Source organism: Melopsittacus undulatus, chromosome 5, assembly GCF_012275295.1.
Source record: "Melopsittacus undulatus isolate bMelUnd1 chromosome 5, bMelUnd1.mat.Z, whole genome shotgun sequence".
Classification (NCBI taxonomy): Eukaryota; Metazoa; Chordata; class Aves; order Psittaciformes; family Psittaculidae; genus Melopsittacus; species Melopsittacus undulatus.
In genome coordinates, this window is record NC_047531.1 from 81,146,562 (window position 1) to 81,169,296 (window position 22,735).

Here is a 22,735-nt window from a genome sequence, read left to right on the forward strand (position 1 = left end):
ATGAGCTGTATTCAGTAGGGCAGACTTCTGCCATGTGACTTTTGAGCTCTTATAGCAAACATGAAAATGGCTAGGGGGAAAGTGTCTGAATATTTCTGTTATCAGAGACCGATACAAGACATCTGGGTTTGGTGACCTAACATTGTGCTTCCTTTGAAATGAAGGCTTGCCTAGATCACTAACCTGTGTTGGTGGCGTTGAGGGCATATTGTGTTTTGATGCAGATCTCCCGTTATTTTTCGATATGTTATTTAAAAGATCTAATGCCAACAAGGTTCTTGTTTAGTAGACAACTAACATTTTTTGAGGAGACATATTTACTGTTGTATTAAATGTGTCTATCCTGTTTATAAAGTGATATGTTACTGAATTACTGAGAAATTACTGAATTCTGAGTCGTAACCCATTTTGTTGTAGGGGTATTCTAGTGTGACTGCAGAGAGGATGTAGGACCTCTGCTCTCGGGGGTGTCTGAGACTCAGCTGAATATAGTCCTGAGCAATCTGACCTATCAGACCTGCTTTGAGCAGGGGGCTGAACTAGATCATATTCAGAAGTTCTTTCTAACTTCAGCTGTTCTGCGTGATTTGTTTTATGCTGTGGCAGCTTTCTGGGTGGGCTGAATTTTAGTGTAAAACATGTCCTTTTCCATATATTCTGAATAAGTTGTTTCTGAAGACTGTAACTTTGAATTCCAGTCTTAATCTTTCATAACCGATAACTAGACTGCTTTGACCAACATGTTCTGTCTGACTTGATTAGAAAAGATGCGGTGTCTCTGGGATGCTAGTCTCAGTACTTGCTGCCTCAGGTAACAAAGTGAAGAACTCTTAATCGATTTGGAAGTTGCATTGTTACCGGAGATTTTGTCATTTTCACCATTTCACCAGATGCTTTTTAAGATGCCTGATGCAATAGGGTTTTCATTTGTTTTTAAAGACAGCGTGCAGTTTTTTGAGAGCCACTTTGCTGTGTTTTACTGCAAAGCAGTGAACGTATTTAAACCTGGCCATGGCACCGAAGAGACAATCTGGCAGAGTGAGCTTTTGAGCTTGTTCCCTAAGGCTCCAAAATAGCTCAAATTTATTTACTTTTGGAGTGTGCTGCAAACCCCATCTTTTTATTGAAAGACATTTAGGAAAGAGTGAGGTGGCTGGTGGTGGAACCATCTGAAGAACTTACTGTGGAAACTGTTTCTTGTGCACTGCGTATCTTTGAAACTAAACCGCTCATATTTCTTGAATGTTGATGTTCTGTTGAGCTGATTAGGACTGTTCTTAATAAAATGTTGAGGAACCAACTTTAAAGTTTTTGCCATTGCGGTTGACAGAAATTTCATAAAATGTTGTCTCTAGGAAATAAACCACTTGGTTTTTAATCAGGTTTCCAGTTCTAGAAGCATTTGTTTTCTTTTGGAGTTACAACTGCCTTTGCTAGGGTTCCTTGTAAGACAGTTATTAGCAGTTTGCTCACACAAATGTGAATCTATATTATATGGTTGCATAGTATTAAACTTGCTGCTCTAACCTTGTCTGGTTGCATATATTCACACTGTGCATGGAGCAGTTCAATACGGGTTACTTCATCTATGAAGTGGTTTTGGTTTTTTTGTTTTTTTTTTTAAATGAGGTTACTGTTTCAATACTGTTCATGGAAACTTCCAGCTCTGGCACTGATGTGAAGCTCGACGCTTGAAATCCAATTCAAATAGTAATTTGTTCCTTTTAAATCCCAGTATTTTATTACTGCACAGATACTGTTATCAGGTTCAGATTTGCGGTTGGGAAATAGTTGTCTTGTTGAAAAGGAATGGGAGAAGTTACTGTTTGGACTTGTGTCCTTGGTGTTGACGTACTGTAGATCCATGTCAAAAAATTTGGGTAGGATAAGGCATGAAGAGTATCTTGATCACAACAGCTGATTCAGCTGAAAAAATAGGCTTTCAGAATTACATGTAGTCCTTTAGCATGAAACAGAAATAGAAGCAGCTTTCACAATTAAACTGAGGGTTTTTTTCTGTATTTAGTTAACCCAAGCAACTACTAAAAGCTTTTTGTCTTCTAGCAGGATGATAAATCTTTTTTAGAAGGACGAGTATTTTATTTTCCTTTAACTTGTCCAAGTGTTTACTAAATAAAAGTGCTGTCACAGACAGAGAACATATTCTCATGTAGGGTTGCTTAGAGAGCAAGGAATTACAAAATAAGGTAAGACATTCTGAAAGATAATTGCCACTGTAACAGTGGAGGAGTTGTTTGGGTTGTAGTAATGACTTAAAAAATGGAAGTTTCTTTGTTCATTTTGAGTTTATTGCACTGTGTTTAACTGCCTGGTGAAAACACCTACTTAAATGAAAATAGCCATTTTGAATAGCTGCTAAACTGACAGCTGGCATTAGCTGTATGAACTTAAGCCCTTGGAGGACAGGACCTGGTGTGCATTTTGAGGTGCTGAGCACATGGATTTCATTGCATTCTGGAGTATTTGCTGAGATACCCACTAGCAAGATAAGATTTTAATCTCGTTCAGAAAGGTGAAATCAGTCCCATATGTAGTTTGGATGAGTTATGTAGATGCCATCATATGCATTCCCATTCTTCTTCCTCCCACCCCCACAAACCCAAAAGCAAGGCCCAAGCCCAAAACTCAGGATAGCAGAAGCAGCTGATCTGGGACATGCCTCCTATGGCTGCCTTATAAGCTGTCTGCTTAGATGGTCTTGGTCCTGCTCATTTGGTACTCCCAGTACCAGTACTTAATGCCTACTACTGTCAGCCAATATCTACATGAGGTGTCTGTTTGGTGGGCGGAGTGGGATTAGATGTGGGGAATTTAAGGGAGAAGCTCCCAAAACTCACTCTTGAATACCGTAAAGTTATTCCTGTATTGGGAAATTTCAGTTACATGTCAGTGAATGCTTTTTGCTAATGAAATAATGATTTATTTTGCTTTTTCATTTTAAAAATATTTGGACTCTGCAATAGTAGATACCTGTCATCTCCTATATGCTTTTTTTTTCTCCCTCCTAATACTGAGCAACAGTATTCTCCATTTACATTGCCAGGTGTTTGCTTACTGGTATGTTTGGCTTTAGATTTTGTGGATTTAAGAGCTTCCTCAGGATTTTTCTTTCAACCAGTGGTGAACGTATAGAGGGAAACATACATAGAGATAGTGCTCATAGGGACTTGGACTGTGTATGTGCTAATTATGCACCAAGATAATTCTACTTAATTAAAACCCCCACAGTATTACAAATATTAATGCTGGTTGGAGTGTTTGGAAACCTTGTTTGACATAGCTGGAAAGAAACTGGGCTCATTGTTAAATGGAATGCTGGAAGTAGTGTGGCCCCATATTGGCCATCAGTATTCATGGGTTTGTCTATGAGCCTTCAAAGCTCATTATTGTGTTTCCTGCCTATGCATACTTGCCTCCCTAAAAAAACCCCAACCCTGTTGTATGCTGTGGTTACTTTCTTTCACATGATTCCAGTTCATAAAGACTGACTAGTTATGGATAAACTAGACAAACTTGGAGAAAGAGGTGCTATCAAATATTCCTTCAGGCATTTGAAACTCCTGAAATACTTGCAGTTATAAGGATTATCATGATATGTTAGAATTAACTGACTGAAGCTTAGCAGTAGCTGAATGTTTGCCACCTTCTGGGCTGCTGATAAATTGAAATATTCTAATTTTTCCTTGGGTGTTGCAGAAAACCAGGTAAGTGTGTTTAACTCTTTATAGGCTTTTACTCTGCTCTATGCATATGCTAAAAAAAGTCTATTAGTTGAGGTAAAAGAGCCTACATAATTTAGAGACTACCCTCCTGTTGTGTTTAGGGCTGTGAAATTGTAAAATAACAAGGTTGAAAGCTCTTAAATATTCCCACTAAAGGTGATATCAGCAACAGTGCTTGGTTATGTTATTGCACTGGTGGTCACAAAGGATGCTAAATGTCTCATCACAGTGTGCTTGTGTGCTTTTATTCTGGTTATTGGATTCTCTAAATCTGAGATTTGACAAAGGATTTGAGGTGACATCACTGTCTTTGTACATGAGAGGAAATATCAAAATGAGAAGCAATGTTTTCTTGACTAAGCAAAATGGAGATCTGAAGGCATCTCTAATGTCTGTAAGAAATAAATGGGGCAAAATAGGATCAACTGACGCTTATTAATAGCAAAGCTCAGTTTTTGTTTTTTTCTCCGGTGGAAAAGAGGAAGCTGGTGATTAACTGGGGGGAGAGGGGAGGGGGTTGACACAAAACTGAATCACAATTTTCACAGAATTCCCCAATTGCATCAAAGTGACCATTACAGTGGTATTTTGAAGAAATAAACTCTTGGGGCGATTTCCTTTTGACGTGTTTCTGTCAACTAAGGATAAACAGCAACTGAATGTGGTACTGTGTAATAAAATGTCTTTCAGATGGGTCAGGTGTTGATGCTAAATGAAGGCTGGATAGTTGTCTGCTGCCTGTTTAACAGGAAATAGCCCAATGCTCAGAATGATCAGAAAGTTATTCTAACTGGCAAAACTCTTACGTTCATGTACAGTGCTAGCTGAGAAATGTGGAAATTGGAAGGCTCTATGTGAATGTGGCTCTGACTGAAACAGGGTATTCTTATTTTCATCTTTCCTGGTCAGATGCTACAAATAAAAGACTGTCATTTTTTGCTTCAGCTCACATACTTCTTGTGAAAGGGGAAGTCTTCCAAAATGATTGCAGTCTACCTCAAGAATTGGAGGAAATAGTCTTGAATAGAATAAACCAACGTATTAAGTCATGTTCTTCTTCAGAGTCCAGTGTGTCTTTAGCGTGTTTATAGGCTTTGAATTTAATTCTTTTAACTTAACTATAGTTAATCTAGTAGTTCCTTAGCTGCATAAAGACTAGAGTTCTCTTCCCTTGGCTGTGTGATCTAAATACCTTCAAGTCTGCCTCCTGCAGTGGCAGGCTGCACATTCCACCTCTCAAAAAAGTGGTTTTGTTGTTTGTTTTTTCTCCGTGCATCACCCATAACTTTAAAATGTATTATTTAAATAAATCACTACATTTATTTAACAATTTAAAATATTAAATGCAAAGTAAATAATCTATATTCTGTGTCATGAAACACAGGAAAATGCTGCATTTCCAGAGTTCTAACAAAGTTCCTCCTAGGGCATGAAAGTTGAATGTGATGCCCAACATGCTTTAAACTTCTGTTTCATAAAGCAAGTTAACATTGTTGTTTGCTTGAAAGTGTTAGTATAAAGGCATTGTTTAGAATACAGGATTGTCATTTTGTAGTACTGTAGGCCTGGTTCTTCTCTATACTGGTTCTGTAATGCCAATTCCTTCAGTCCTCTTGAGAAGGAGGTAGCATGGGTGAATTATCTGTGGTTTGCATGCAGTTCTTTTTGATCTGGTCTTATGCGTGGCCTTACGTGACAATAGTGAGTGGGCCATGATAGGCAGGCTAAATTCAGTTCTCAAAATACCTACCTGAGATTTGGCAACCTCTAGGTATTACCATGAGGTCAGAATTTGCTCAGACATCACAAAATTAAAGCTTTAAAAATACCATGAGGCAGCCAGTTCCCATTCAATATTAGCATTTTAAATGCTAATTTAATAGTGGAGATTTATGAAAGGAAATGTTCGTGCTACAGACATAAATCTCTGGGCACACAACTGGAGACACAAATTCATGCTTCAGTAGTTGTGCCAAGCTAGCATAACCTGTTTTAACAGTCTGCGTGGCTGTGAACCTACAGCTGGAGTGATTTTGAGCAGATGAATGATTGGGTTTAGAAAGTATTCTTTGAGGTACCTGATTTTCTTAATGCTTTGATTACATATGTATGTTTCTTAGTGTATGGTGCTAGTTTAAAGCTGCCTCCTTAATTACTATTTACCCTGAAAATCAGGGGTAATTTTTCATACTGTTTTGACATGGATGCATTGACTGTCTTGATTTTTTGGTGACAGCTTCTTGTGATGCTGGTAGCTTCCTACCTTCAATTATACTGTGAATTATGTTTAAAAGCAGGGGTTGTGTGTGTATGTTTATTTTTTCTTAACATGATTTCGACAAATCAGTGACTGTCAACTAACATTTTTCTTAGATGCTACCTAAATTTCTTTGATTTGTTGAAATGGGTCTAGCCCCAAACCAGAAACATGCTTCAATTTCTCTCTTCCCCCCCAGCTTTGATGAGGAGTCCCAACATATGCCTATATTTATCAGCAGTCACTTATTTTCCCAGCACTTAATACAGGCTTCTTCCCCTCTTAGGGGTATTTCCCTATATAGTTTGAGTTTTTCCTCAAGCAGATGGTTTGCCTGTACATCTGCTGACAAAATTGTGAATAAATGCAGACCTGAAGTTGGGTCTTTCCTGTGTTTAAGATGTGAACTGGATATGATTCAAATGTAAATTACAAACATGCTTGAAGTATTTGAACATTTAAGCTGCAGCCTTATTGCTAATCTTTATTTTTCAGTCAGGTGGTTGGGGCAGATAAGAATGTGATATTTAATAGGCTGTGCAAATTCTGTTAACCAAGTTCTTAGTCTTGTTTAATGTTTACAAAGTCAACCCCAGTGACCTTGAAATGAACAGAAATATTATTCTGGGAGCAGTATCAGGTTTTTCCCCTTCAGTTCCCTAGGTTGGTGATTCCATGTTGGTGTGTGTGCATACATGAAAGGGGCATTGTTAATAATGATATTTCATTATGTAGTGTACATTTTTTCTCCATATCCTTGTGCTTTGTTGCTTGTACTTTGAGCAACTTTCTCTCTCTCTCTCTCTCTTTCTCTCTTTCTCTCTTTCTCTCTTTCTCTCTGTCTCTCTCTTTCTCTCTCTTTCTCTCTTTCTCTCTCTTTCTCTCTTTCTCTCTCTTTCTCTCTTTCTCTCTTTCTCTCTTTCTCTCTTTCTCTCTCTTTCTTTCTCTCTTTCTCTCTTTCTCTCTCTTTCTCTCTTTCTCTCTTTCTCTCTTTCTCTCTCTTTCTTTCTCTCTTTCTCTCTTTCTCTCTTTCTCTCTTTCTCTCTTTCTCTCTTTCTCTCTTTCTCTCTTTCTCTCTTTCTCTCTTTCTCTCTTTCTCTCTTTCTCTCTTTCTCTCTTTCTCTCTTTCTCTCTTTCTCTCTTTCTCTCTTTCTCTCTTTCTCTCTTTCTCTCTTTCTCTCTTTCTCTCTTTCTCTCTTTCTCTCTTTCTCTCTTTCTCTCTTTCTCTCTTTCTCTCTTTCTCTCTTTCTCTCTTTCTCTCTTTCTCTCTTTCTCTCTTTCTCTCTTTCTCTCTTTCTCTCTTTCTCTCTTTCTCTCTTTCTCTCTTTCTCTTTCTCTCTTTCTCTCTTTCTCTCTTTCTCTCTTTCTCTCTTTCTCTCTTTCTCTCTTTCTCTCTTTCTCTCTTCTCTCTTTCTCTCTTTCTCTCTTTCTCTCTTTCTCTCTCTTTCTCTCTTTCTCTCTTTCTCTCTTTCTCTCTTTCTCTCTTTCTCTCTTTCTCTCTTTCTCTCTTTCTCTCTTTCTCTCTTTCTCTCTTTCTCTCTTTCTCTCTTTCTCTCTTTCTCTCTTTCTCTCTTTCTCTCTTTCTCTCTTTCTCTCTTTCTCTCTCTTTCTCTCTTTCTCTCTTTCTCTCTCTTTCTCTCTTTCTCTCTTTCTCTCTTTCTCTCTCTTTCTCTCTCTTTCTCTCTTTCTGATATCTGCTGTATATACAGTGGTTATGCTTCTTTCACACTGCATTCTTAAACAGAAACTATTATTATGCTTGACAGATGTTGCAGTACTCCTTTGCATGTCTTTGCAACTTTATTGTTCCTGAAAGATTAAACACATAAACATAAGGCATTAGGTACTTAGTAAGAAGCATGGAAGAGGGAAATGCCTTTGTGTTGAATAACTTGATTATCTAAAGCATTATCAAGCAATAATAATGCAGGACAATTGTGTTGGCAGCCCATAATTACATTGCAGGACTAATAAAACAAGTTTTCGCTTTTAAAATAAACAACTTCTTTACAGAACTTGTGGTACTGTTTCAGTTAGGTTTTAAGTTTAATTAAAGAATACCTTATGCTCTAATTGACTAATTCCTGCCAGTAGATTATCTTCTTATCTTCTCCTTGGTAACAGTGTTTGTGTTGGAGATTTATTTTCAGAGCTTTTAAGCAGGAATTGTTCAGTATTTCTCTCTTTATAGGTTGGAAATTACAAGCGGACAGTGAAACGGATTGATGATGGTCACAGACTTTGCAATGATCTTATGAATTGTATTCATGAGCGGGCGCGAATAGAGAAGGTCTATGCACAGCAGCTTACAGAATGGGCAAAAAGGTGGAAACAACTTGTGGAAAAAGGTAATGTATTCTGATTTTGAACTCTGAAACCTTTCTTAAGTAGTTTCTGTGTATCTTTATTTTGGTAAGTACAATGTGCTTTTTTAGCCTGTAACTGAGCCTTTTATTGATTTAAAACAAACAAAGCCCTGCTCCTTTGCTGGTTTGCTTGATTCTTACTGAAGCAGATTAATCTTGCCTCCAGTGTTGAGGTATCCAGATAGCTTCAGTTGTGGAATCCAGCTAGAGAACCAGCTCTTTCTACTAGGTAACTGCTGGTATAGAACACAGTTTGAAAGTATATCTGAATAATGAGGGGGCAGTGGCTGTGAGGAAAGACTAGTAATAAAAGACCTACTCACTGTTCTAATGGAGCCTAATCTGATAGCATTTTAATATATTCTGTCCTTTCCTGGTTATCCATGTTGAGAAACTGAAGGCAGCTAATAAGTGGAATATTGAGAATCATGGTACAGGGAGAAGGAGGCCAGGCTAAATGAATATTGTTCTGGTGTAAAAATTTGTAAGACTGAATTTATCTGAAAAGCAACTCTTCCATTTCCTAGGTTTGCATTGATATAGCTGTTTACAAGTGTATATAAATCAATAGCTTCAGGTAGTTTCGTGGGAATATAAGTTCCATGTAGGTGATGGTTACTGAGAATGACACTTTCTGTTGTGTTTAGGCCCACAGTATGGAACAGTAGAAAGGGCTTGGTGTGCTTTTATGTCAGAAGCTGAAAAAGTGAGTGAACTACATCTAGAAGTAAAAGGTTCACTGATGAATGAAGACTTTGAAAAAATCAAGAACTGGCAGAAGGAAGCCTTTCATAAGCAAATGATGGGAGGATTTAAGGAAACCAAAGAAGCAGAAGATGGATTTAGGAAAGCTCAGAAACCTTGGGCAAAAAAGCTGAAAGAGGTACAGCAGTAGATTATGTATTAGATATCCTGTGTTACAATATATTCATGTCTCAGATCTCTACAAGGGAGTAAACTCCCTATTCTCTCTGCTGGACCCTCCTTTCTTAAAAAGATCTCTTGCTTTCTGTCCTCTTCTGAAAATAAGTATTTTTCTGTTGGTCTTTCCTAATTTTGGTGACTTCAGTGAAAATCTGGGGAAAATGGAATATAACTTATCATTTTAACAGTATCTGATTTCATGCATTTCAAAGTTAAAAATTGCTCGTAGAAATGAGCAGGAGGAAAGTGTTTGTGTTTGGTTTTTCTTTTTTCTTTTTTTCAGTGTCATATTATTCTTAAATAACAGGTTTATAGAAGAAGGGAAGCAGGAGAACATGGGTATCAGGAAAAATGTTCTGGTGGGGGCTCTCTGTAAACCTTTTCTTGAGAATGTTCCACACTTCTCTAAGCTGTATGAATGACATTTTTTCTATGGTGAGAGAATGCTAATTCATAAGTACTGCAGTGCTTTCCTTATGTTGATTCTTGTGTACTGTTTGTTCCTTGGCCTAAATTAAAAACAAAAATACCCCAAAAAAGAGAGAGAACATCCTTATACAACACCTAACACTTAGGCATTGCAACATGATTATAAGGCTAAAAGATTCAGTTGATGATTGTTGTATAAACTGTCCCAGATGCAAATAATCAAATCAACTTTGTAGGTGGAAGCAGCAAAGAAAGCATACCATGCAGCCTGCAAAGAGGAGAAACTGGCTATTTCCAGGGAAACAAACAGCAAAGCTGATCCAGCACTAAATCCTGAACAACTTAAGAAATTACAAGACAAAGTAGAGAGAAGCAAACAAGATGTACTAAAGGTATACTACATGCTAACATACCATTTGTATGCAGTCATTTTAACCTATAGTTTGTGCATATTAAGCCTCTTTTTTTCCTTCCTGAATTTGCCGTGGACTACAGTGTAGCTCCCTTTCAGTTACAGTTCTTTACTAAAGTACAGTGTTCTCTCCAAAGCGTATGTTATTGCCAAGTTCTTCTGTGAAGAATTAATAATGTATTGCCTCTATTTCATGTTAATACTTTCAGCAAGGAACAAAGCAAAGCAAGACAGCTAATTTCTGGGACAGCATTCTACTCATTTAGTAGTGAGAGTTATTTCACTCAAGATGCTGTGAGATAGGTGTGCTTAAAACTTGTTGACAGCATCTCAGCTTGTAACCATTCTTGACAGCAGAATGCATTATTTGTTAGGAAAGCTGATAGCCATTTAAATAAATAACTACACTTTATGACATGCTGTTCTATTGCATTCATTCTCCTCAGCAGGCTGGTACAGACAGGCTTTTCTTGTGTGACTTTCTTCAAAGACATCTTTTCCCTCTGAGAATGCTATTCTGTGATCCAAAGGACTGATGTTATATCATGTGGAATCTTTTAATGCCTGTCTGACTTATTTCTGTAAAATAGGTATGCTCTGAAGTTCTGTCCATCAGCTGAGCTCGCAGAGATGCACTTTGTGTTCACAGGGATGTATACAATGTTTGGGTTTTTTGTCACCACTCACAGCAGACTATGTAAATATACTGAAGGAGAAAAGATAACACTTGGGAGTTAATATGGAAAACTTTAAGTAAGCAACCTGTAACTTGAAAGACTGCCTGCTGACTTGCTCTGTGGATTCTTGGGTTTTATCTTTAATATTACATTAACATTTGTCATGGTTTCTCTTAAAAAGCCAATAAGAGGTTTAGAGCTTTATTGTAACTATTCTGCAGTTTTGGTAAATAACTCTTTATTGTGACCTAGCATAGGGACAGTGGTCATGAAAAGAGAATGCATTTTGGGAACTTCTGGTCTAAATCTTGTCCATTACTACATTGATAAGTCTGTTATGTAGGATAGTAATAAAATATATTGCTAACAGTTTGTTTTTTCCATCCCTAGACAAAAGAGAAGTATGAAAAATCGCTGAAAGAATTAGATAACGCTACTCCTCAGTATATGGAAAACATGGAGCAGGTATTTGAGCAGTGCCAGCAGTTTGAGGAAAAACGTTTACGTTTCTTTCGAGAAGTGTTACTGGAAGTGCAAAAACACCTTGACTTGTCTAATGTTGCAAGGTAAAACTGCAGAACTTCAGAATTAATGCTGAATAGTTTTCAATGAAAAGTAAGCCATGCTTCAAGTAGAGTTTGGAACCTGTTTGTTTCTGTTTCTAATCAATTTGCTTGAAGTGTAAGTGAAAGAGCTTAATTCTTTGTTTTGTCTAAGATCAGATTAGCATCTATCCCTAACATTTGCTAGCTTTATTTAACATAGTGTGAAATGAACCAAGACCTCATTCTTGTTGCATTTTTACAACCAAATGTGTGCCAAAATCAAAAGGATTCAGACCTTAGGATCAGAAAATGCTGGATCAAAGATTGGGAAAGGAGGAGTTTGGAGTATTATGTATCTGGCATGTTTATTGGAAAACAATCTAGAATTTGTTTGTGCAAGACAGCATGACCTTTGTAGTATAAGCACATTTATTGTTAACATATTAGACCTCAGTCCGAAGGAATTAACTTGAAGATAAACTTTAAAGATCTGTTGGCCGGTCATTGCTGAACTCTTGTCCATCTTAAGTTCAAAGTCTGCTCCTAATGCTGTCATATGTATAAAGCATGTGTTGTATTTTGTTCTTCCAAAGAACAAAAGTGTAGAACAAATCTCCAAAACGAAACAAAGTGTAGAACAAAACTCCAGAAAATAGCCTTGCCCTGTTTTCTACAGGTGTAGACCTCCAGTTTATTGTTGATTTAATCGATGGCGAGTGAGTCATTCCAAATTATTTATTCTCTCTCTAGAAATGCAAGCCTTTCTGTTGTTTACATTCAAAGAGCTGCTAACAGAGGGGCAAAGAAAAACTCCAACCATACTGTACATGTATTAAAGCAGCCAAGCAGTATATAGAATCTGAGAAATTTGGAAGTATATTTTAAGAGAGTTTGACTCCTTGACATGTAGCACTAACGAATTCTAAATTTGGTGTGACTTGGTTCTATCCATCTAGAAGGATTTTCTCTGATTTCTCTAGCTTGAATACAGACTAGCAGTTCTGTGTCTCTTATTTTAAGCCTTGTGGCTGTTGTGTTAAAACCTCTTAGACTAAAACAATTAGATTAAGAGATAAGTAGTTCTTTAGTACAGTTTGTAAAATCAGAGTAGCTAAAATAATAGAAGCAGTTAGCAGATATTATTCCTGCAGAGGAAAATTGTTTAACCCATTTAATTTCAAGTTCGAGATTTTTATTTTTATGGATTCATTGGATTAAAAAGGAGTTTTCACAGAGTGCTATGGGCTTATCACAAAAACAGTTTGTAGACAATCTTTTGAATTCACAAAACTTCAAGATTGGCATTCAGTAATTTAAATACATTCTTATGTGTATCCTACATTTAATGACAGCCAATAAAGTTACTTTATACAACAATTATAATTCTAAAGAATTGTTTGCAGAATTCTAAAAGCTGGCAAATAAGGATTTTATGGTTTTGTGAACTTTCAGCAAGCTTCTTACTGGTTGGGCTACTCCTTTTTTGCAGGTCATTGATAGGTCTGTTAGAGTTTTAAAGTCTGTCTTGCTATAAGCTTTTTCAATGCTATTGTGAACTCTGAAATATGAACTTACTTTGTTTTTTAAACCTGACTTAGGGGATTTGCCATGTTTCTAAATCTCATTCTAAATTTGAAGACAAATTTGTTTTGCAGTTACAAAAACATCTACCGTGAACTGGAACAGAATATCAAAGCAGCAGATGCTGTTGAAGACTTACGGTGGTTTAGAACTAATCAAGGTCCAGGGATGTCAATGAACTGGCCTCAGTTTGAGGTAAGGTCACAGTACTTAAAACCCAGACTTGTTTTGTCTATTTTTTTTCTTTGCTCTCTGTCATATTCTTTCCGGTGTAACAATTAGGGTTAGGGTTAGGTTAGGTTAGGTTAGGTTAGGCTTCTGGCAGTGAATTTTGGTGCTTTTACAAGTCATAGCAGTTTTTATTTCTTGATTTCCATTGGGCTCTCTGTATCTCCCAGGTTTTTGAGGTTAATTATATCAGACACCTACTTAAAGGTAAAGGGGTAAACCAGAAAATTCCTATAGTGAGGTTTGTTTTTTTGTTTTGAACAGCTTTAGCCAGTTGGTAATTTTATTGCTGAATGCCCTCTTCAAAAGAAAGGAGTTTTTTTTAAGTAGTATTTTGCTAACTACTACAGGAAAGAAGTACCAAAATGTATCAGTGCAGAACTTGCTACCAGAGTATCACATAGCTGTAACTGAGATGAGTTTGTCTGACCAGAATAATGGGTTTAATTGCAATAATTTCTAGGTTTAAATTAATGGAGCGGAAGCATCAATTCTGGAGTGTTCACTGTTCCCTTATTAACCGTAATGGAAAAGAGCAGTTGGTTTTTAAAATGCTGACCAACTTCAGTTTAGAAGGTTTGAGAAGTAAAACTTGTAATATTACTGCAGAATTGCTTTGCCCGAAATGCTGAACTACAGTTACTTCTGTGTGGGGAAATTATCATTCTTTTTCATAAGCATTATAATTAAGAGATTAAATACTGTTACTGTGTTTCTAATCAAGTTGGTTTTTCTCATTTACATGCTACAAGGATGATGTAAGTAAAAAAACAAAACAACATGATCAAATGAATATGAAATTGCATTATAAACTGCAAATATGCTTAGGTCAGTGGTCTTTAAACTATGCTAACACAGAAATCCAATATCTATTTGCACAAAGTTAAAATAATGAGGTATGTCTGAAAAGTTAGCCAGGAATCACTGAAGACTGACTGACTGTGCTGGATGTATAAACCCATAGTAACAGCAACTTGAAAACCTTAGTGTCCCATTAAGTATTAAAAATACGTATCTTAAATGGTATCTTTTGTATAGCAAACTGTCTCCTGACTCTGTGGGTTTTATTTTTAAGGCTTCCGAGATCAATCATGTCTAAGTATAGGATATTTCCTTGAACCTGGTTTGTTCTCTCTTGGTTCCTGCTTTGTATAAGTAGGCAGCTTAATTTGATTTGATAGGTAGAAGTTGTGTTTAAGCTTCATCATGCCTGTCTGTCTGCCTTCTGAAACATCTGAATGGCTCAGAACATCAAGGAGGAGATACTTTACAAATGCATCATGAATCTTGTCAACAGTTGTGTCGATTTGAGCTTTAATTCTTATGAATGGCTTTTAAGGACAGTAAGTTTCACTAAATGTAGAGTGAAGTACCTTAAGGGCTCAAATCTTAGGGACAGGAGAAGTGATATACAAGTTTAAAATTAGCTTCTTCATAGGTCACTCTTGGAGCACTTCTTGAGAAGTAAGCCCCGTTTTAAATTAGGTTATAATACCTTCTTAGATTAAATGTAAGGTTTACCTTTTAAAGCCAGATGTCTTGGCTTTATTTAAAATAGTGATCCTTCTCAGTACAACTTTTTAAGAGCTGCACTGGCCAGCTTCTTTTATTTCTCCAGTTGTCTGCCAGATGTCTGGTATTCTAAGTCTTTTCAAGGTGTTCAGAATACTAAGCAGGGTAGTACAGGTAACCTTGGGATTTTGTGAGTAGCACAGATACCGCTTTGCATTTCTAGGGTAGGATTGTAACTGAAACACTTAAAGTAACTTATCTTTTTCATATTGTGCTATTGTATGTGTAAATCTATGTTCTATAACTCAGTCTGAAAACTAAATGTGATTGTTCAATTAAATTTCTCAGTCATGCTTTACATTTATTGACAGGAGTGGTCTGCAGATCTGAATCGCACTCTTAGTAGGAGAGAAAAAAAGAAGGCTTCTGATGGGGTGACTCTAACTGGTATTAATCAGACAGGAGATCAAGTTTCACAGCCTAACAAACATAGCAGGTATTTAACTTTTTCATGCCTAAAAAGACTAATTGGAAAGGACTATTATTTTCAAGTACATACACTAAGCTCTATAGGATCAAAAGTCACTGTCCAACCAAATATTAGTTATTTGTGATGTGATTCTGCAGCTTATAAAATATTTTGTAATTATTCTCTATTTTATAGTTCTCCTTAATTAAGAGACCAAAGAGTAATTAAAAGAGAGCAAACTTAATGAGAAACTGAACTTTCTGTAGCTAATCTGGTAAAGTCTGTTGCTCTCTTCCCATCTCTAGAAATTACAATTAAACTTTGAAATCTTAGAATGATAGAATCCACAGCGTTAGAAAAGACCTTTAAGAACTTGGATTACAAAACATTTAGTCACTTCAGTATTTGGGATGTAATTAATATAAAGTTGTTAATATCAATTGCTGTAGAAAGGAATGAAACTGGCTAGAAAAATCACACTGCCTTTTATTTCAGGCAGTAGGAAAAAGAAATTATGGCCCACGAAGGATATTGTAATTCTGGAGGAATGTATCATGTGTGACATTTTGTGAACCTTCTTAAGTCTTAAGCTGTCCTTGATAGATATTTGTGTTTCTGTTTGGTTATGGTTTTGGTTTTTGCCTGGAGAAAGGTTCTGCTAAGAAACTGCATAGTGGGACACCAGTGTCAGTGTTCTACTCTAAAACAGATAGGGTCACCATAATGCTCTTTCTTTTCCAAATTAGCAGTCTTAGTGTCCAGAGTAACACAGTGCAGTCAGTACAATCAAGTTACAATCCCTTTGAAGATGAAGAAGATACTGGGAGTACTGTCAGTGAAAAGGAGGACAATAAGATCAAAAAGTTGGTGAAATGTTGTTTTTTTAATTGTTTTCACACTTGCACTTTCTCTATCCAGGGTTTTCTGGTTTTGGTTTCTGTAACACTATGCCGGTCAGTGCATGAAGTCCTTTTAAGCGGTTATGTAAGCAACACTGTAACCTAACTTGTCTTTCCTAACAGATGCCATATCTGTTGCCTTGATCTATGGTTTGAAACTACTGGGGTTATTGGCAGTTGCTAACAGAACTGCTGCTGCTTTTTTTCCTTCCTTTACCAATCCTGTAAACTGTCAAAACCAACAGGTTTTTGTACTGCAGCTGCTTCTGGAGCTTTACTGCTCTGTGTGTTCTTGCTGAATAAATCTGCTTTTATGATTGCTTTCTTTTTGTTTAGGACCTTCTCAAACAGCTGCCTGTTACTTCAGTGTACACACTGGGGGTGTCATACCGCTCTCCTAAATGGCATGTGCATGCTCAAAACTGAACTTTTGGTTAAACGATCAAGTTGTTGCAGTGTAATGAGGTTTCTCTATTGGTGGATTGCAACATGCAAAAAGTGTTGAAGGCTACTGTAGAGGTGCATAGAGATGTGGGAGGAAGATTCTGCAAAGCAATTTAAATGTCTTATCCTAAACCAGATAATAGATTATTCCTGTCATCTAGTACCTGCATACCTTTAACCTTCTAGAGTAAATAATCCTGTCAATTATATAGACTTCTTGGTAGAGAAGTTTTTGGAGTTCATAGGGAGGTTGTCTTTGATACCTTTTTAATTTTGCCTTTTGTTAACTTTGTAAATGTATTGCAAGAATGCTGTTGCTTTTCTGCCTTAGAGTGGAGGTTAAGCTTAACTAGGGGAGCTCTTATCTTAGTGGTATTTCTGGTCTCCTATTTTAAGAGCAAAAAAGAATAATTGAAAATCTGTTTTCAGCGTTAGCAGCTATGAGAAAAACCAAGGCTACCCTACAGATTGGTCTGATGAAGAGTCCAACAATCCCTTCTCTTCCACTGATGCAAATGGAGACACCAATCCATTTGATGAAGATACCTCTCCTGCAATGGAAGTGAGAGTACGTGCACTCTATGACTATGAGGGCCAAGAGCAAGATGAGCTCAGCTTCAAAGCTGGTGAGTTTACAGCATTCACTTAAATTACCCCCATGTCCCCTTTCTCCTTTTGGTAAATACTTTTTCTCTTCAGCTGAAGTTGTACCTGTCCTCTGAATGTACAACTCGCAATATCCTACCTAAGCCTTCCCCCTCCCAATAGTGCTGCTTAGTATCCCCCATTCAGAAGCACTGATTTCTGATCTGTTTGGAATGTGTTTGGATGCATCTGTTTGAGATTTTATTATCGTTTTACATTAAGCAAAGTGAGTTGCAGAACTAACTTTTCTTTCTTGGTGACTGTAACAGCTGCTGCTTTTATCTGTCTAGAAATGTTAACCCAACTTTATAAAGTTGTTGTTTTCAAAGGAAAAGACACAGCCGTTAATTTTAAAACAATATCTGATCAACTGGGTTTTTTTTTTGTTTAAACTGGAAGCATCCCTTGTTTGGCCTCCAGGTTCCTACAGTGCTAACTTTTTAAGGTTCAATACTTAACCATGGACAGATAACTTTTTCCTTTCTTTTCATCCCCCCTCAGTAAATGTTAAGCTCAGTAACTCCCTTTAGCTGTTTTCAGCTTATATTAGGCTACACTTCTTAGGATGTTGTATTTCTCTTGAGCCATATACCCTATTCCTTTTTTACCTTACTGCTATAGGGGAACAGAATAGAGGCAACTGACAGGAGACACACATGCCACAGTATTTGACACATACGAAGCTGGCGCAAGGGCATGATGGCTGCATGCTTTAGATGCTTGGATGCCATCCAGTTTGCCTGGGCTAGCGCTGCCAGCCGCTGTGCCTGGGCAGCTTACTCAGCCCCCGAAGTGGGAAACTTCGCTTTTCATGATCCGGCCAGCCTGTAGGCAGCACCCTCTAGTGATGAAAGGTGAAATCTATGCCCTGATCATGCCTTCAAGCTCTAATTTCAGTCAGTTGTTTTTCTGTCTTGCTCGGAACTGCACATTAAGACTTTATCGAGCAGGGATTCCAGAACAGGATTGCGTGTAAGTAGTTTAGCAAAAGCAAACAGAACTTCAGGTTTTGCAGATGAGACAGTTAATCATAGAATCATAATCTCATTGATCTTGTCCCTTTTTCTGTTTGCTTGTCATTTACTGTCTTCTGTAATGACTGATTCAGTCATAGAGGAAAAAAAGGATTCAAGTGTTGAAAGAGTTTGGGATAAATTCTGGTTCTACTTCCCTTTCAGACAGGGTTTGCAAAAAGCATGCTACTTTTGTACCATCTACTATGAGTCTTAGATGGATGTTACAGCTGAAAGTTAATAGCCAATGATGTACCTGATCAGTGAACTGCCAGGCTTCCATTCTGCTTATGGAGAAAGCTGGTGCTCAGAACAGTGTTTTTCCAGGGCATATTATAAATGCAGTTTGTGTGGTTTAAACTACAAAGCCCCACAGCTCAGATGTTGGTGCTCCTGCCTTCCACTTCCTCCCTCCTTTTTCAGTAGTGAAATCTCTAGACATTTGACTTCTTCTTTGTAGATAATTGCAGGCTCCAGAGAGAAGCAGTGGGTTGGTTTGTCCATTAACTGTGCTGAATTGTGCCCTGACAGAAGGACAATAGTAAGCAAACATCTGGAGCTTTCTTTGGAATGCAGCAGCTAAGATTATTCTTCATTCTGTAGACTTTACTGCTTCTTTTTCTTAGCAGGGGATGGAAGTATGCTAATCCTTTTGAAATATGTGTATTGTGCCTGCAAAGCAAGAGGGTGGCATTCCAAGGGTTTACAGTAACAAGCCTTTCAGTAGCAAAACTATGCAATGTTTATACACAGAGATGGAATGGTTAAATACAGAGTTAGGTGTCTGGTGCTTTAGTACCAGCTGTGTGACTTTGCATCAAACTATTTGAACCAAGTGGTTCTCTGAGTGAGGTCTGCAAAAACGAAGTACAGGGAGTATGAACTGTGATATGTATCTATGCTTAATTTAAAATAGCTTAATTCCTTTGAAGGAAGAGCATTAAAGTACATTGTAAAACCAAATTACATGATTGTATCAATCATAGGGAAGGGATGACATGCTAGGCTAAGAATCCACTTACAGAAGCTGAACTATAGAATGGCTGCAGTCAAACTTAGTTTTGAGGCAGAAGTATTAGTGTGACTAGATTTACACTGAACTTAAAAAGCCTGAGGGAAAAAACCTCACCAGGTCATGCAGGAGCCAATTTAAAATGTATTCACGCCTGTGCTCCTATGTAGACTATGTGCAGACTCCTAAGCAGCTGTCAACAGGGGATTAATGCATTTTAGGGATTGGTTTAACTGTACATGGATATTCTCAGGTAGGATTTCCTTGGGTATTCAAAGAATCTGCCTGCAAAGCTTTTGTGATCACTTCTGGGTGCATGCTGTAGAAATATATTCTGCATTGTGTCTATTGAATGTACTTTAACCCATGAAACTCCTTGTTATTAGTGGAATACTTCATACATCTTTTGGTGGTTTCTTCTGCCTCTTTTTTCCTTTTCTTGGCAAATGACTGTGGGAGGCTTACAAAGAGGAAGAACAACTTTGTTTATTCCTGTCTTATGAGAGCTTTTATAATCATGCAAGAGGATGGGATGCACCCATCTGCTTAGATGTATATCTCACCCTACTGTGTCTCTGCCTTTGAGAATAAATAGCTACAGTAAATGTAGTCCATGCAGTGTTGTCAAAATGTGGTTTTGTATGTTTATTTATACAATAAATAAATGTCTTTATTGCAGTTGCTAGACTGTTTCTGTAACTGTTGTACAGACGATGCTTAAAAGTGGTAATAGTTTCACAGACATCCAAGACCAGTGGGTGAGCTTCCAAGCCCGAGCTGCTCCTACATGTGCAACTGCACTGGGGCTTACTGTTAATGCAGTGTGGCTTTTTGATAGTCACTGGTTTTGCTCTCCATTAACATACACTTCATAGAAGTAGCAGGAATGCTTGAAACTGTACACTCTCTCATTCTGCTGCACTAGAAATAGTGGTAAAATGTCTCCACAAGCTAAGTACAGTCTGCAGTGCCAAATATGTTCATAATGTTCTTCTGTTAGCTCTCTGGTGAACTTAGAAAAGTTAAAGGCTCATCTCCTCCAGTTTCTAACAGAGGAGCTATGGGAGACTGATATCTTGCAAGGATTTAATGTGAAGCTTGTCCATTTCTACCAAAGAATTTATAGTCCATAGGCTAATTCATGTTCTCCTAAATGATACCAAGACCGTATGTTTATAGCCGTTTGGGATTGCATTGTGGTTAGTAATATCTTCAACATGTATTTCCTGTGGCTAACTAAGATGAAACACGAATCGGTTTATCTAGGGAAATAATTTGACACAAATAAGTTGTACATAAAGACATAATTATTACTAAGTGTGGCCTCTTTTGCCTGGCTGAAGTGGACTTTCATTTGCTCACATACATCACTTTGGTGTCTGCAGTGGACATGCAGATAACTGTGATATTACCTACCTGTTATTACTGAAAAGGTTACAGTTTATTAACAATGTTCCTTCTTTTTTCAGGGGATGAGTTAACTAAAATGGAGAATGAAGATGAGCAGGGTTGGTGCAAAGGACGCCTGGACAATGGACAAGTTGGCTTATACCCAGCAAACTATGTAGAACCAATCCAGTGACAAAGGACAACGCTAATACAGAAGTGTTACAAAAGCTCATAGGCTTGTACAGTATATATTTAAAGTAAGAGGAAGCTGAATGATGTATAGAGTGTATATATTTTACTGAAAAGGAGAGAGCTTGATACCGAAATCGTGGTGATTTAAAGACGAACGTTTGAACTAAGAATTTGATACTGTTTTCCCAGCTTGTGCGCAATGCAAAGGAGAGGGGTTAGGTTGAAAAAATACTATGATAAGACAAATATTTTTAAGCTTTTTCTTCCCATGTGGCCTGTTATTGTGAATCCTAAACATTTTTGCATTTCTATGCTTGTGCCTCATCCTACCCTAGGTATGTGGCTTACGCTCACTTTTGTTTAATCAGTTATTTTAAGTGACCTTCAGTAACTTGCAACTTGAATTTTAAAGATTATTATAGTTAATTTTCTATTTGTTCTTAGCAATGTCTGAAAGATGCAGTATTTTTTTATTTAAATGCTATGTAGTTAAGCACCTTTTTGTATGCTTGGATTTATCAATCAATACTTAAATTATGACATAGGTTTAGTCACCAGTTGACTGAATGAAAACTCCTTCCATGTTGTAGTAATCTTTCTATGTTGTCAGCATGTCTTGAAGTTGTAAAACAAATACTGTATTTAATAAATATCTGTTACAGAAGGTTATTTGTAGCAGAGCTATCTGCAGGTGTCATGGGTTGGGATTCTATTATGAATGTTGTTTACGTGGTTTGACACTTAAACTGAGAGTTTTCCATCTAAATCTTAAATGGCACTCAAAAGAAAGATAAACTATATGTAAGCCCCAGAACAGTAGCTATTTCCTGCACATGTTTGCAGGGCAAAAAGATGATCTCCTTTAAACTGCTAATGATTTTTGGGTGATCTGAAATGTTAAATCTGTGAAGGCTAATTTTTTTGAACAGAGAAGACTGTAAAATAGACTAAATGCTTTTTATTAAGAGCCTATCTATGTTGTGTATATGTACATATAATTTGATATTCCAAAATATAAAGAGCATGGCTATTAGTTATCAAGCCTTTTGTTGTCAATAAGATTTAGACTGTTTTAAGAGTTTAAATTATAGGTATATTTAAATCTGCTTTTCTGCCATATTCATTACTGTACCATAGACAAAGTATTCTGTGATTAGATTTTCAGAAGTACAGTAAATACACTAACATAATCAAAATCAGTATTTGTGGATAAATCTATGGGTCAAAATATAAACTAGCTTTAGTCCTTACATGGATTATTGTAGCAGAACACTGTAAAATCTACCTTTGTTTGCAGTTACAGCTCAGCCATCTGTAATTGTGTCAAATAGTATGCATTTGTTACAGTTAAACTGGGTTGTAAAATTACAGCAGATTTGTGTTTAAAAGAAAACAACCAACAAAACAAAAACCCAAGTATCAGGTAAGTAGATATGCTATGTTAGGAAGCTACACTGTTATGAAGCTAACAAATCTGTTTTGAGGTAACTATAAAACACTGTTGGTAGTCTTGGATTTTATTGTTTGCTTTTGAGCTTATAGATATATTTAGTCATCATTTTCAATGAACCAAAATGTGCAAGCTTAGAAAGTGGATGTATGTATATGTCTGTCAAGGAAAACTTACCAACATAATTGTTCATCCACAAGACGGTTACTAAAATTGTCAGGAATTACTGGTTTGGGTCTCTGTGTTGTAAAATATTTTAGAAAACAATAAAATCTGTTATCTCTTAAATACACAGAATGCACCTTTTGCTATTTCAGTGTACGTGAAATGGTGTTATAAATCAAATGATCTGTGTGGTTTACTGCAGTTCAAGGTGACAAAATCTGCATTGTCTAAGCAGACCATAAAGAGGAGTATTACATCAGTGGCATTGTGCTACTGTTAACAGAAAAGGGGAGGTGCAGTCAGTGCACCAGCTAAGGGGCTCTTGGCAAGACATTCCAGCAAAACTCCTTATGGAAAAAGAGACCACATCTTTTATGGGTGCG

General features: G+C 37.0%; 1 protein-coding gene across 2 annotated transcripts in view; it reads left to right on the forward strand.

Annotated features, from left to right (window-relative positions):
* PACSIN2 (protein kinase C and casein kinase substrate in neurons 2) overlaps window positions 1-22,479 on the forward strand; it is a 54,240-nt gene extending 31,761 nt beyond the window's left edge. The window contains exons 3-11 of one of the 2 annotated variants that reach the window (XM_034062981.1): window positions 8,192-8,348; window positions 9,014-9,249; window positions 9,956-10,111; window positions 11,199-11,374; window positions 13,009-13,129; window positions 15,046-15,170; window positions 15,890-16,006; window positions 16,916-17,112; window positions 20,626-22,479. In XM_034062981.1, coding sequence (XP_033918872.1) covers window positions 8,192-8,348; window positions 9,014-9,249; window positions 9,956-10,111; window positions 11,199-11,374; window positions 13,009-13,129; window positions 15,046-15,170; window positions 15,890-16,006; window positions 16,916-17,112; window positions 20,626-20,738 — 1,398 coding nt within the window. In that variant the 3' untranslated portion in view covers window positions 20,739-22,479. The remainder of the gene's footprint in view (window positions 1-8,191; window positions 8,349-9,013; window positions 9,250-9,955; window positions 10,112-11,198; window positions 11,375-13,008; window positions 13,130-15,045; window positions 15,171-15,889; window positions 16,007-16,915; window positions 17,113-20,625) is intronic. The other variant, XM_034062982.1, reaches the window with a different exon arrangement.
* The last annotated feature ends 256 nt before the right edge of the window (window positions 22,480-22,735 follow it).